Below are 13,179 nucleotides of genomic sequence, written 5' to 3'. Positions count from 1 at the left end.
TAGCAACAAGAACTGAGTTGCAACACCTACTACAACTTGAGTGGTAGACAGATTATAGTGCTGTATAAGACATTATTATGGGTTAAAATACCAAGTGCCAAAGCAAAGTTTATTAATAGTAACTTAGCCTTAGGCCAATGCACAAAACACCAAAAAGTATTACAATAAAACTTAAAACTAAACCTAAAATTATAAAATGTTAAAATACTTAAAGATTTTTTTTAAAAGCCAGATACCATCAAACCATACATAATCAACATGCCACTTGCCTTCTCCTTATCTGAGTGGCTGCCCATGCAAACAGAACAAACACTTGGATCACAGGTACATTGTCAGTTCCTAAGAAACACTCTATTTCCTGAGAGGTCATAGAAAAAGACATCCAGGACAAAACACTGAAAATCATTTTGACCTCAAGTGACAATACAGATTACAATGTAACTGATCACGGAGTAGGTCTTCCAGCTACCCTAAACTGCAGGGACAGCGATGGTTACATTTCTCAGTGCCAGTATATTGGCTGTCTAAGTAAGCCATTTGCTTGGATTTAAAATGGAAAGCTGTAAAGGCCCTCCTTAGCATGCTATTTACATAAACTATCTAAATATCTGGCAAACCCATGAGTCTTTTTGACAGGGGGGTAATCAAGGTGATATTTGAAAGAGAAACAATTTCTATATCCATTTGCTTATTAACATCCTCTATTCTCAACTTGATTGTGGGTTTCACATTTTTAAACTTAAATCTAATCACTTCTGATTCTGAGAAGCCTAGAGAATGCAGTGAGTTTTGAATAAACTCTAATCAACGAAATGAGAAAGACCTAGTGAGCTGTTCCTCTAGGCATAACTTTGGCAAACACTGTACGGGCATACTGGGACTACAAAGCTGAATATAAATATTGCTATTTTGCACTTTGGACAGAATAGAGTTTATACTTGTCTCAGAACAGCTGGGGTATTATTTGGGAGACAAAAAAAATCTTTCCAAGAAATTTGTTTTGAATCACTCCCAGCCCCATGGGCTCATTCCAGCCCCATATTAAGTGCCATGGAGTCACGTTACATTTTTCACAGCAAGTTAAGAGAAACAATTCTTGTCGTGCAATTTAAGTTGGGTACAACAAAGAGGATCCCAGTAGAAAATAGTAGGCAAGAGGATGGAACACGCGTAAACTAGTTTGTGGTGTTAAGATGGCACAATATGCCTGTTTGGGACTTTTTTACTTATTTGTACTCTACTTACATAATAAGGGTTGGGGGTTGAGAATGTGGGTAAAGATTTTGAGGAGGGATTTGAAAAGGGAGTAGCAGGATAGATTGTATACAGGCTCAGAAAGAAATTCTCGGCATTGGAGAGGGTGAGGGTGAGGCATGGGAGGAAATAGTGAAGTGCTTGCACAAGTAAGAAATAAGGGGTTGAGAAATCAGAAAAGCACAGCACGGGATATAACCAGACAGAAGAGCAGTGAGCAACCAGTGACAAGATATGGGCAGGAGCAGAGCTGCATAGAACCCGAATAGAAAGTGTGAATTTGATCCAGAAGATAATGCAGAGCCAGAAAAGAGTCCCGTCGCAGAGATCTCACATAGCTGTTTTGCAGGAGAAAGAGATGATTTGGAAGCAGCAATTTGTAAAGACAGAAGCCAGGGAGGCAAGAGGGATTTTGGAGGACAGAGAAAAAGGGGTTGCTGTAGTCTAAGTGGGAGATCATCAAAGCATGAACTAAAGGTTTTCACAACAGAAAGTGGTGGATAGATTTTGTATACATTACATAGGAAGAAATGACACGATTTATCTGTCCTAATTCTCAAAAGGTGGTTAGGAACCAAGGATGTGTTTATCATAGTACCATTCATGGAAGCACTACATACGGCAGGCCACTGGCCTTGCACCGCCAATTAAATCTGAGCTAACAGTTGATTCTTTGGTTTGGTGATCAAAAATGAAAAACTGAAAAACAAATTATTTAGGATGGAACAAAATATTTCATTCAACCCAAAATGAAATTTTTAGGGATTTTTTTGGGCGTGTTCTTTACCTTTTGACAAATCTAGGTAAATTTTAAAACATGCCATTTTGAAACAAAAATTGAAACCTTTCATTTCAACTTTTTTGAAATTTTGTTTTTTTTATTCGGTCGAAACGATTGGCCAAATTCAACCATAATTCATGAATAGTTTTAGTCTCCCTGAATCTGCATTTTTCAGCTAATAAACTATTTGACTGAAAAATTTCACCCAGCTTGACTGCCACTACAGGATAGAAGTAGGCATAAGCACATGTTCCACCTACCACCACCTGCAGACTGTCTAGGCTCTTGGGTTAGGTTGTCTTGCTTAGACCATGGTACAGATAGGACACGCAGTGTTAATGTGAGCGCGCCAGGGACATTTTAAAAAAATAAATAAATAAAAGGAGTACTTCAGCATCCTCTTTTTAATTACCACCATTACAAATACCTTGTCTACATTTAAGTCAAAGTTGCAGATTTTTAATTCCTTTCCCCGCTGGCATCTACTTTCAGCAAGATTAGTTGTTTAAATAAAAACAGATCATTAGAGCTTTCCTATACCTCCTCTCTCATATTTCCCTCTCTTGCTCTCTGTAATGTTTTTCCTCCTTCTTCTCTGTGTTCACCAGCCTTATGACTAAAGGCCTGATCTGAAGCCAATAGGAATCTTTCCATTTACTTTCGTCGCCTTTGGATGAGGCCCTAAATGTTTTAATTTATTCACTAGAAAATGTCAAAATACAACTGCTTTCTGTTATTTATACCACATATCATCTGGTGTCTTTTTCGCTTTGGGAAGTGTGTTGGGATACAGTCTATGAAAGATAATTTAAAGTTGTATTGTAGAAAAATAAAGGAAGCTTTAAAACCACAAAACATATGTTCAAAAGCGGAATAAAAATAGCTAGTTCTGGCTTAAAGGGGACCACTATATCTTAAATTTAATAAGTTCAGCCTACTGAAAGAAGATGTGAGAGATATTGCATCTTGGACAGCTGATTAATACAGTTGTACTGCCACTATCTCAAGAAAAAAAACATTTTGTTTTCTTCCCTGGTTGAAAATAGAAGTACCACTAAACAAATGGCGATAGAGCATGTAAATATTTTTCATCAAAGCAAAAACCACCCAGCCTCACTATCTAGCTGTCTCGTCTCCCTAAACTTCCTCCTTTTCTGGTTTTGCTCCCCAGGTAACATACCACTTCCATAACATGTGCACTCCACTGAGATAGGAGCTGTAGTCCCTGGAGAGAGAGATCAAAGAGTTTTCGATACTCTGCGTCTGTTTTCTGAGCTTCTTGACGGCCAGACCCAGTCACTACCTAGAACAAAATAAAGTAAACACAAGTATTAAATGCATTGTGTGTGGCACTAAAAAAACATTTTTTATTGGAAATAAAAGATTGGTGCTGGTTAATATGCACTAGATCTTGCATTCAGTACATCAATTACTGCCTTTTCAGCCCACATATTTACTTACTTAAAAATTCACAAATTCTAGAGATAAAGTACTTGTATCCTTTATCATCAGAACATTACAGCAGACTAAGTGAAGCAGACAGCCCTCATACAGTATGAGGAAGATGTGCCTTTTTTGAAGAATGCACTCCTAACTTGTTTTTATTCATAAAGCTATGTATACGCTCTTAGACTATGAGTTTGACATGCAATTCCCAAGAAAATAACCCACCTGTTCTGGAATGTACTGGTATGCAAGAAGTGTGATGAAGTCTGCAAATACAGAATTAACGCTAACACAAACGTAGTTCACTCTTATAAGCTTGTGCAAAAACATCATTAGGAGATCTATGTGTTTAAGTAAGGTCATTTTAACACAGTCTGAGGTTTACTTACATCTCACGCTTCTAATTATAGCAATGTTCATTACTCAAGTGCAATTGGCACAGACAGCATTAACCTACCTCACTGTTGCTGTAACGAGCCAGTTCTGAAATGAAGCGCATATGATCTTCTCTGATCTGGATCATTTGCTCACAGATGTTGTACTGGGGACTGCTGCTGGAAGAGGTGCACGTCCATCTATTTCAGAACACGAGAAAAAATAAATCCTGACCTTACAGACATCACAAATTGGTATCACATAAGTGATACAACTGAGCCACTGTTTTCAGCTTTTACGTCTTCCTTCTCTTTTTTTTTTAGGCCTTGTGTTCATGGCTTCCCTCTCTCTGGCCTAGACGTTTTAGAGATGGGCTGTTTTTCTGAGCCCAAACAATGTTCCTTTTTAATAAGATGAAAGGGTTGCTGTTGCAATGCAGAACAATACCAATAGGTCAAGATCTATCCCTCACTCAACTACCTTAAAAAAAGGTCTTCTGTTTACTCCTGTTTAACTATAAAGCCTGTTAGTTACTGTGTGTTCCTGACTACAACATTTCATAATGGTATAACTTCAGAAAAGGACAAAAGGGCATGCTACTATTACCAAACATGCCAAATTAAACAACAGCCAAGAAAAAACACTAGCCTTATGCTTTTAGCATTTCAGAATGCTCCCCACCAAATGTATTACCCATATTATCACAAGCATACACCCAGCATAGCCCAAGACAGTGATCCAGGGACAGTTCCTCAACTGGGGTAAACTGCCATAGGTCCATTGATTTTACCAGGACAATGACAATTTGCACCATGAGGATCTGCCCCTCTCCCCAGTTCTGTGCTGCATTCATACCTGGATTTGTTTTCCTCGTAGTGGGCGCTAGTTTTAATGTATCTTGCCAGTTCAATCTGCATATCGCCAAACAGCGGGACCACTTGCAGCTGCTGTACTCAAGGAAAAAAGCAGATGAAGTCATTAAATGCAAATTTTTAAGTGTTTTTAAATTTTATTTGGTCATCCTAACAAATCACCCTCTTCAAGTTCAAAATTATCTGGCTTAGTTAACAGTGTTATTTTGTTAAAGATTATTTTTGTCATCCAACTAAACTATGTACAAATTTGAACAACTGAGAGTATCTACTCATGAAATATCACGTTATTTGGTTGAAGTATAATACTATGTATTTTAAATGGGAGAAAAATCACCATTAAAATAATACTTTAAAAATTCTAATTAAAACATTACTCTCTTAACCAACCTTAAAGAACTTGTCTATCTTGGTCAAGTTTATTCTTTTCTTTGCATCCAGTTTATAGATATTACTGACACTTCCATCCATCAGGTACAATCCAAAGCCCATTACCTGGAAATAGTACAAACCATATAACTTTTCCATAAGACAAGCTCATAGGTAGTGATTCAGCTGAAGATAAGGCCATGTTCCTTTATCATAATAATACACAACTGGTTAACACACCCACAACCACACACATATAAAGCACACCAGGCACTTTTCAGAACTCCTAGTGACAAAATATGAGACTCATGAGTATGTATTTAATTCTTCTATAATACTTTAAATTTACAGTGATATCAGTGTGTAGCATTTAAAATTAATATTAGCCTGATAAACAAGACTTACTGAAAGCAGCTTAGATGCATAAAGATTAGACATACAAAAATGTTATCCCATTTAAATTAGAATGTGGCTCTTTTTAGATATTTAATTTAAATTCCTATTTCTTATTAAAATGACGGATGCAGAGTTGGTTATATAACAGAAGTTTAGGTCAACCATTGTCAAGCTCCTTCTTTTTTATAGCCCTCTGTTTAGATTATAAATGGGAGAACTCCAGTGCATCAAAAAAAAAAGTGATTAAATTCTGGAATTAATAACAAAGTGTTATAATTCTACACAGGCAATAGGACTTACTTAGTACTAGAAATCCAGAACTACAGTCCATAATATATGTGCATGTTTCAGCACAGATGGGCTCTTTAGAGATCCTTACAGGTATAATATATTCAGTACATTCTATGGTTCTTTCAGGGTGCCAGCATATCTCATCCACATGACAAATACTGTACCTAGTTCTTTGGGGATTAAATACCCCAATTCCCTCAGAAGAGCTTGTCCTACTTGAAAGCATTTTAAGTGCTATTCCATATTTTTTTAATATAATTTCATCTATTGAGACTTTCAGCCGAAAATACCATACTTAAATGAAGTACATTTTACATTCCCCCTCATCCACCACAGTATTACACATGCAAGTTCCAAACTACTACATTTATCTACCAACTGTTCAGTTTAATCATAACTAAAGCCATCTGGTCCCTGGAAGTAATACAACTGGCAAATGAAGTTTCAATATGCAGAGCCACCTTCAAACACTCTTTTTGCCCAAACATGCTACATATCTAAAAATAAAACGTATTAGTTCAATTTTACCTTCCCTAAAACTCTATAGAAACATTTTTCCACACCAGGCTTCAGTTCAATTAGATCATCTCCAATATGTACAAAATAGCAGAGGTGAAAGTAAGCCGGTACGTCATGGCTTCCCCAGGGAGCAATTTCAAGGGCCTGGGGCTCCCAGCAGCAGCTGGAGCCACAGGCCTTTTAAATTGCTGCCAGAGCCCCACTGCTGGAGCCCTGGGGTAGCGGTGGCGGGGCTCTGGATGTTATTTAAAGTGCCAGGGCTCCAGCTGCCCTGGGTCCTTTAAATAGCCACCGGAGCCCTGCCACTGCTACCCTAGGGCTCCGGGGGCTATTTAAAGGGCCCAGGACAGTAGAGGCAGGGGGAAGCAGTGGCAGCCGGGGACTCTGGCAGTGGTTTAAAGGGCCCGGGGCGATAGCAGCAGCCAAGCCTTGGACTCTTTAAACTGCTGCCAGAGCCCCCGACTGCCGCTGCTACCCCAGTGGGGGAGAGCACTTACTGGTACAGGATGGACTGGGGCTGGCTCTGACCCCCACATCCCCGCCCCTTCCGCCCAAGGCCCCACTCCTTCTGGGGGCCAGAGCCAGCCACAACCTAGCCCCGTACCAGTAAGTCCCTATTTCTACTTTCATCTCTGCAAAATATAACTAGACACTTCCTAAAATCAAAGATTTGCAGTGTGTGATATATGTAGAAGAAAAGGAGGAGATATAGGAAAAAGGAAGTGGCAAAACATTATATAAACACATTAATCATTATGAGTTATTTGGCTGTCTGTTTCTGGCAAACAGAGGACTGGCTGAAGTGAAATTCACAAGTATTTGTGTCTTTCCCCATTATGGTTAAACTTTGCAACACTTTAAAAAAACACCTTACTTTTAAGAGCATGTGTTTCTCACTGGGTGTTAGATACATTTTATTTTCATAGTAGTCCACGCACAAATTCACAATATCAGCCAGCAGTTCTTCATAGCCAGAAATCACCTCAAGCTGTTGCTGTAAAGACTAGAAGACAAAATAAACAAAATAAAAACATTAAGTCTACTGCTTATACACACAAGATGTCAGCAGTTACTACAGAACTGCATTAAATATCCCAATAGCAACTGTGTGTGTGAAACCAGACAATCACTATGCTCTCCAATGAACTGAAACAGGAAAAAGATAAAAACACCACATCTCCTGTGAGTGAAGGTGAACACTTTTCACAAACCCATCCCTCTATATCTAACGTATCAGTTCTCATCCTCAAAGGAAACCTACAGAACACTTTCAAAAGACAAGCCTTGGATCTTAATTTTGCTAGACACTAAAAATCATGGACTGGATAGAGACACTGGATTTATGGCTTATTACAATAATCTATAACTCACTAACAACTCCCCCTCCCCACGTTGTATTTCCTCCCACTTTCTTTCCTCCCTATGACTGGAGAGGTGTTTACGGACCACTTCACCTTGAATGGTCCCTTGAAATGTGTGTTAACTACTTACACTAAACAATCTGTTCCATCATGTATTGAGCTATAACACTGAGTAAGTTTCCCAGACCTGAAGAAGAGCTCTGTGTAAACTCAGAAGCTTGTCTCTCACTAACAGAAGTGGTCCAATGAAAGATATTACCTCACCTACCTTGTTTCGCTACAGAACAGAGTGCATTTTTAATAGCTTATAAAATATTTGCCATTTAGTGTAAGATTATGAAAACTTACTTGTGTAATCTTGTTATGATTAGCAAGGAACATGGAGAGGTTCTGGGATTCCTGGATGGACTGAGGATCAGCCATTTTACGCAGAAACTGAGCAGCTCTTTGGAAAGAGAAAAAGAACCCAGTTAAAGGAAAAAAATCAACAACATTTCTCTATAGCAGAGCAGCTCACGAGCAAGTCCATCCACTTCTGATCAAAACTACATATACATCAACGCTACCTCTTGGTCAAAGGTAGATGACAGCTCTTAAAGAATCAATACGGATGCTTTATTCATTACTCAGACAAGATCATAGTAACTGCATCGGTGATGTTGATCTGACTGCAATTACTTGCGATCAGGCAAAAGAGAGGACACCAGACACTACTAGACTTGTTTTGTTACACTCTTCTGAGAACGTGAGATTCAAACATAGGTTTAAATTTTGTAAAACTGTCCATGTTAAAAGTTGGTTTCTTAAGAGGCCTCATCAGACCCTCTTTGAGAACACTGGCACACCATTCTTACAAAGGTGGTGACAATCTTCACTAACAGTAGTCTCACTGGCTCCCATGGGTCTTAACTAGCTGGGATAGCCATAGATACAATTCACAGTTTATGAATCAAAGCACCCTCAGCATCTCACGTACCAGTGAGTGACTCAAGGAGAGTTAGGACAAGATTCTCAACTGGTATGGGTTGACATAGCTCCACGGAATTCAGTGCCGACTTACACCAGCTGAACATCGAGCCTTTAGAGAATAGTGTCTGTCCCCTCAGGACATTGCTCTGGAAAAGAAGATCTATCAAAATCCAAGGGATTTCACCCACAGAACAAAAAAGAATTCCTCATAGGAAGAAAACCTCAGCCCTGAATGGAGGCTTTACAGTTAAACATGAGTAAAGCAAAGACCTTTGTTGAGTGAGGATAGGTCTTGATCTATTGGTATTGTTCTGTACAAGGCTTTGCAGATGCTGTTGTGGAAGCAAACACTCTCTTTGCTTCCTACATCTACCACAGCATAAGACTTTATCAATGTTACATGCTGCAGTGTCAGGATGAGAATGAGGTTTCATTCCTGATATTCTAACCTTCTCCCCATCTCATTTCATCTGTAAATCACAGGGGCCTGTCAGAGCAAAGCCAGAAGGCCTTAAGGGCAACAAGATCAAAGGCCATTGACAAAAGCTCAACCGTGAATGCTAAAAATGGGAATTCTGTAACTAGAAAGAAAGAATTTCTAAGTTAAAAGATTTATCAAACAATGTATTCTCATTAAATTTAAAACATAATGAAAGATAGGCTGACAGAGTCTACACCTGGAAATCTGTTCTGTTACTGTAGAAGAGCAGAAGGAAAACAGATTTGCTCAGATAGTTTTTTCTGTCAGTTCACCTTTAGTTTCATGGTATTTTTTTTAATGCAGATGGGATTACATTTAAATATTACCGGTGTTGTAAAAAGAGCTGCTACTGCCATCTCGTGCAGGTTCCTGTATTTCAACAACAGTAAGCTTGACAAATACTTTCTTATAACAACATCTTACCGCTTGTAGGCAGAGTGGTCATTCTTCACACTGCACTTCATATTTTTCAGCTCATCTAATACTGCAAACATGTTGATGAACTTGCCCAAAGTGATCAGATATGCTTCAGATACAAAATCCTTCCTCCTCTCTGCATGGCATAAGCGCTTCACCTCCCCACAGAATCGTTCAATTGCATTTCTCTAGTGAAGGGAAGGAGCAGAAATCCATAGTTTAGTAAAGAAACAGTTTCAATGTTTTACTTTCACTGCAATATCTAAGCCAATGGCTCTCAATCAGGGATATGTGTACCCCTGGGGGTAGGCAGAGGTCTTCCAGGGGGTACATCAACTCACCTAGACATTTGCCTAGTTTTACAACAGGCTACATAAAAAGCACTAGCAAAGATAGTACAAACTAAAATTTTATACAATGACTTGTTTATACTGCCCTATATACTATACACTGAAATGTAAGTACAATATTTATATCCCAATTGATTTATTTTATAATGATATGGTAAAAATGAGAAAGTGAGCAATTTTTCAGTACTAGTGTGCTGTGACACTAATATATTTTTGTGTCTGATTTTGTAAGCAAGTCATTTTTAGGTGAGGTGAAACTTGGGGGTACGCAAGACAAATCAGACACTTGAAAGGGGTACAGTAGTCTGGAAAGGTTGAGACACCCCGATGTAGGTTATCCCCTCTCTCTTCCTATAAAGTTCTTTAACAGTAAAATGCCACTAAAGTAACTCATCATCCAATTCCAAAGTTCACTTAAAAGACATCTGCAAGTAGGAGTGAGACAATTCCATTAAAACTTCAGAATATGTATGGGTAAGATGAGCATTCAGCATGGCCTCTCCAACTCCCCACATGTACAGCCATATGTTACTAATCGGTATGCTTAGGTGACATTACAACCACCATAGAATTTTGCTGGAGCATGAAGCACAGTGGCTGGGATCAAAATGTTTTGTTGGTTTTCCTTTCTTTATTGCTCTAGTTTGCAGTTTTCACATTCTTTTGCAAGGAAGTCTAATGGATGCTGTAAAAAGGATGTTCTCCACGATTTGTAGAGCATGTTAAGTTCCTTGAATGGAACAGCCTGATCTGGATTTAAATCAGGCCCATTTGTACTGGGCGGTGGTGGGAATGCTGCCTTTCTACTCACTCTTCACCTTCTCCCCCAGTAGGTGCCTCCTCTCTGAGCCCAGCCCACCATATGAGATATCAGGTTAGGGTGGAAGGAAAGAGAGTAGCAGACTGCCACTAAGCGTTCCTCTGCCAGACAGTGAGAGATTCAGGGATTCAAGAGAGGAAGCCCAAGAAGCACTCCATTAAGCTCTACCAGAGTCCCATAAGTGGAGCTGCTTTCACAGGTTCGTTTCTCTCCTCAGAAACGACCATACAAGTCCAAGTCCAGGGAGGAAAGTAAAGAGAACCATGCTGAACAAACAGGTCCCCCCTTCCCTTCCACTGATTTGACTGATGACGCAAGTTTACAGTATACATAGTTTTGAGTACCTTAAAGACCAAGGAAAGCGAGGAATCAGTGAGGACAACTCAAGGAGATGTAACTAGCAGAAAGCGTTAAGATTGCACAAAGGAATTATCTGGAAACATTTCTGGTATCTAACAGTAAAATAGGTCTATTAAGACTGTGAATTAGTTGTCTGAATACTAGCGTATTCACACAACTAGCTAGACAAAACGCAATAAGACAGTGTTTTTCAATTTTTCATTTGCAGACCCTTAAAAAAAAACTTTTAAATGGAGATGCGGACCCCTTTGGAAATCTAATCCTAATTCCAATTCCATGTCTACAGGCCACAAGTTGAAAACCACTGCAATAAAACACAAAAATACTATAGGGAGCAATCCTGCAATGGTCCTTACAGAAGGGTATGAACTAGATGACTTGATAGGTCTTTCTCCATGTCTGCAAGCTTCATATAAATAATAGAAATTTACAAAAATATCCCAGCTACCCTTCACTTATCTATCATTAACTGATATAAAGGAAATATCTTGTGCAGCCATATGCTACTAACCAGATAAAAACATATTAAGCATGCATAGTGTCCAATGGAGCAGCAATCATAGGCCCAGTCCTGTAATATATACATACGTAACTTTATTCATGCAAATAGTCCCATTGATTTCAACAGGAATGTTCACACATGTAAGGTTACTCAAGTGTTTACAGAACAGAATCAAAGGTCTTTGGGCAAGAAGAAAACTGATTCACTCTACAGCTTAAAAGAGATGTTGCAGTCACTTCCATGAAAAACAAATGGGCAAGTAAAAGTGAGCATAGATATGGGAAATAAAAAAGAAAGGAATTTAAAACTGTGCAAAAACAGCGTGCGGAACAAGAAGCTGAGCACAGGCGACAAGCTACATGCACAAATATGACTGCACTTAGAAGACACGCTAAGTTTAAGTCACATGTCAGGACCATGGTCTGTCTCTGTGGGCCAGGTAAAATCTTTACAATGTTTGGTTACAGTAATATAGTCTTTGAACCAAGACAGCTAAAGAAGAGTGTACAACACCACAGCACATAAGAAAACAAAACAAAACCTCTATTAAACAGCTATTGGTTTAACTCTTTTTACCTGAAAGTACATAAAATTCATCAGTTTTGTAACCTCAGGCTCCAGAACTTCGACAGTTTTTTCATAAATTTCTACTCGGTTAGGCTGTTCATTACATTTAACCTGAAGAGAATCAAAGAAATAGTGATACTGGAAAATCACTCCCAAATACAACTTCAGCAGAGACACAGCTTCAGAATGGCACATTGAACCAAGAAAATGTATTATAGTGCTGTTTATCCAAAGTTACGGCTAAATTGTTGTTTTTAACATCTCAAACACAGTTTTCAGGGACTAAAAAAAAAAAATTCTCAGAGCTATCTGGGTTCTTATATGGCATCCCTTACTGTAGTATCTGTGTCCATCAGATAATAATGAATTTAGCCTATAAACATCCCTGTGAGGTAGGGCAGCATCTTCCCCATTTTATAGCTAGGGAATCAAGGCACAGTGACATTAAGTTACTTTCCCAGGGTCACAAAGACTGTGACTGAGTGGAGAACTGAACCCAGATCTTCTGAGGTCCAGTAATTTAACCAAAAGATGATCCTCTTCCTTCCATGGCAGCACAGATTTTATTTATTTATTTATTTATTTATTGGAAAGTCCCTAAAATCAGAGAGCTGTCCAAAGAGGACTGTGATTTCATTTGCTTTTCCAGCTCATCTTAACTCTATTTTCAAAAACTTCAGTTTTTCAGGCACTTAAGTCCTAACTTTTGATTCCCATCACCTGTGCGCATTACATAAATAAGCACGTGTACCCGCATGCATGCGCACACAGAGAAAATCTGGACTGCCTCAAACATTTTTAAAGAGTGACCAGACCCAATATCCTATTTGACGATCCCCAGAGCAGTGTTTAATGTCTAGTTTACATCATCAAGTAACAATATGTTAAGTTGCTGATCACAATCACTTTGAATTTAAGCTTTAAATGCTTGCTGGCACCACCATCTCCATTTGTTTTCTGTTAAATGACATGGGAAATTTTGGTGTCAAATTAACACTACTATCAAAACTGCCCATTCAGTGCACATTATTGCTACTCTATTTGCAAAT

At 38.7% G+C, this 13,179-nt stretch overlaps 1 protein-coding gene across 9 annotated transcripts in view; it reads right to left on the bottom strand.

The window, feature by feature from the left end:
- Positions 1-13,179, bottom strand: part of CYFIP1 (cytoplasmic FMR1 interacting protein 1) — a 143,939-nt gene that overhangs the window by 89,818 nt on the left and 40,942 nt on the right. For all 9 annotated transcript variants that reach the window (XR_007768726.1, XM_050919346.1, XM_050919327.1 and 6 more), the window contains 8 exons: positions 12,140-12,241; positions 9,538-9,719; positions 8,013-8,109; positions 7,178-7,306; positions 5,119-5,223; positions 4,712-4,803; positions 3,939-4,056; positions 3,216-3,338 (listed from right to left, as the gene is read on the bottom strand). Coding sequence is in view for 8 of the 9 variants with exons in the window: in XM_050919346.1 (XP_050775303.1) it covers positions 3,216-3,338; positions 3,939-4,056; positions 4,712-4,803; positions 5,119-5,223; positions 7,178-7,306; positions 8,013-8,109; positions 9,538-9,719; positions 12,140-12,241 (948 nt within the window). In the remaining variant the exon portion in view is untranslated. The remainder of the gene's footprint in view (positions 1-3,215; positions 3,339-3,938; positions 4,057-4,711; positions 4,804-5,118; positions 5,224-7,177; positions 7,307-8,012; positions 8,110-9,537; positions 9,720-12,139; positions 12,242-13,179) is intronic.

The sequence above is a fragment of the Gopherus flavomarginatus genome, chromosome 1 (genome assembly GCF_025201925.1).
Source record: "Gopherus flavomarginatus isolate rGopFla2 chromosome 1, rGopFla2.mat.asm, whole genome shotgun sequence".
NCBI classification, from domain to species: Eukaryota; Metazoa; Chordata; order Testudines; family Testudinidae; genus Gopherus; species Gopherus flavomarginatus.
Note: the sequence above shows the minus strand (reverse complement) of the source record. Positions and strands in the feature narration are given on the sequence as shown.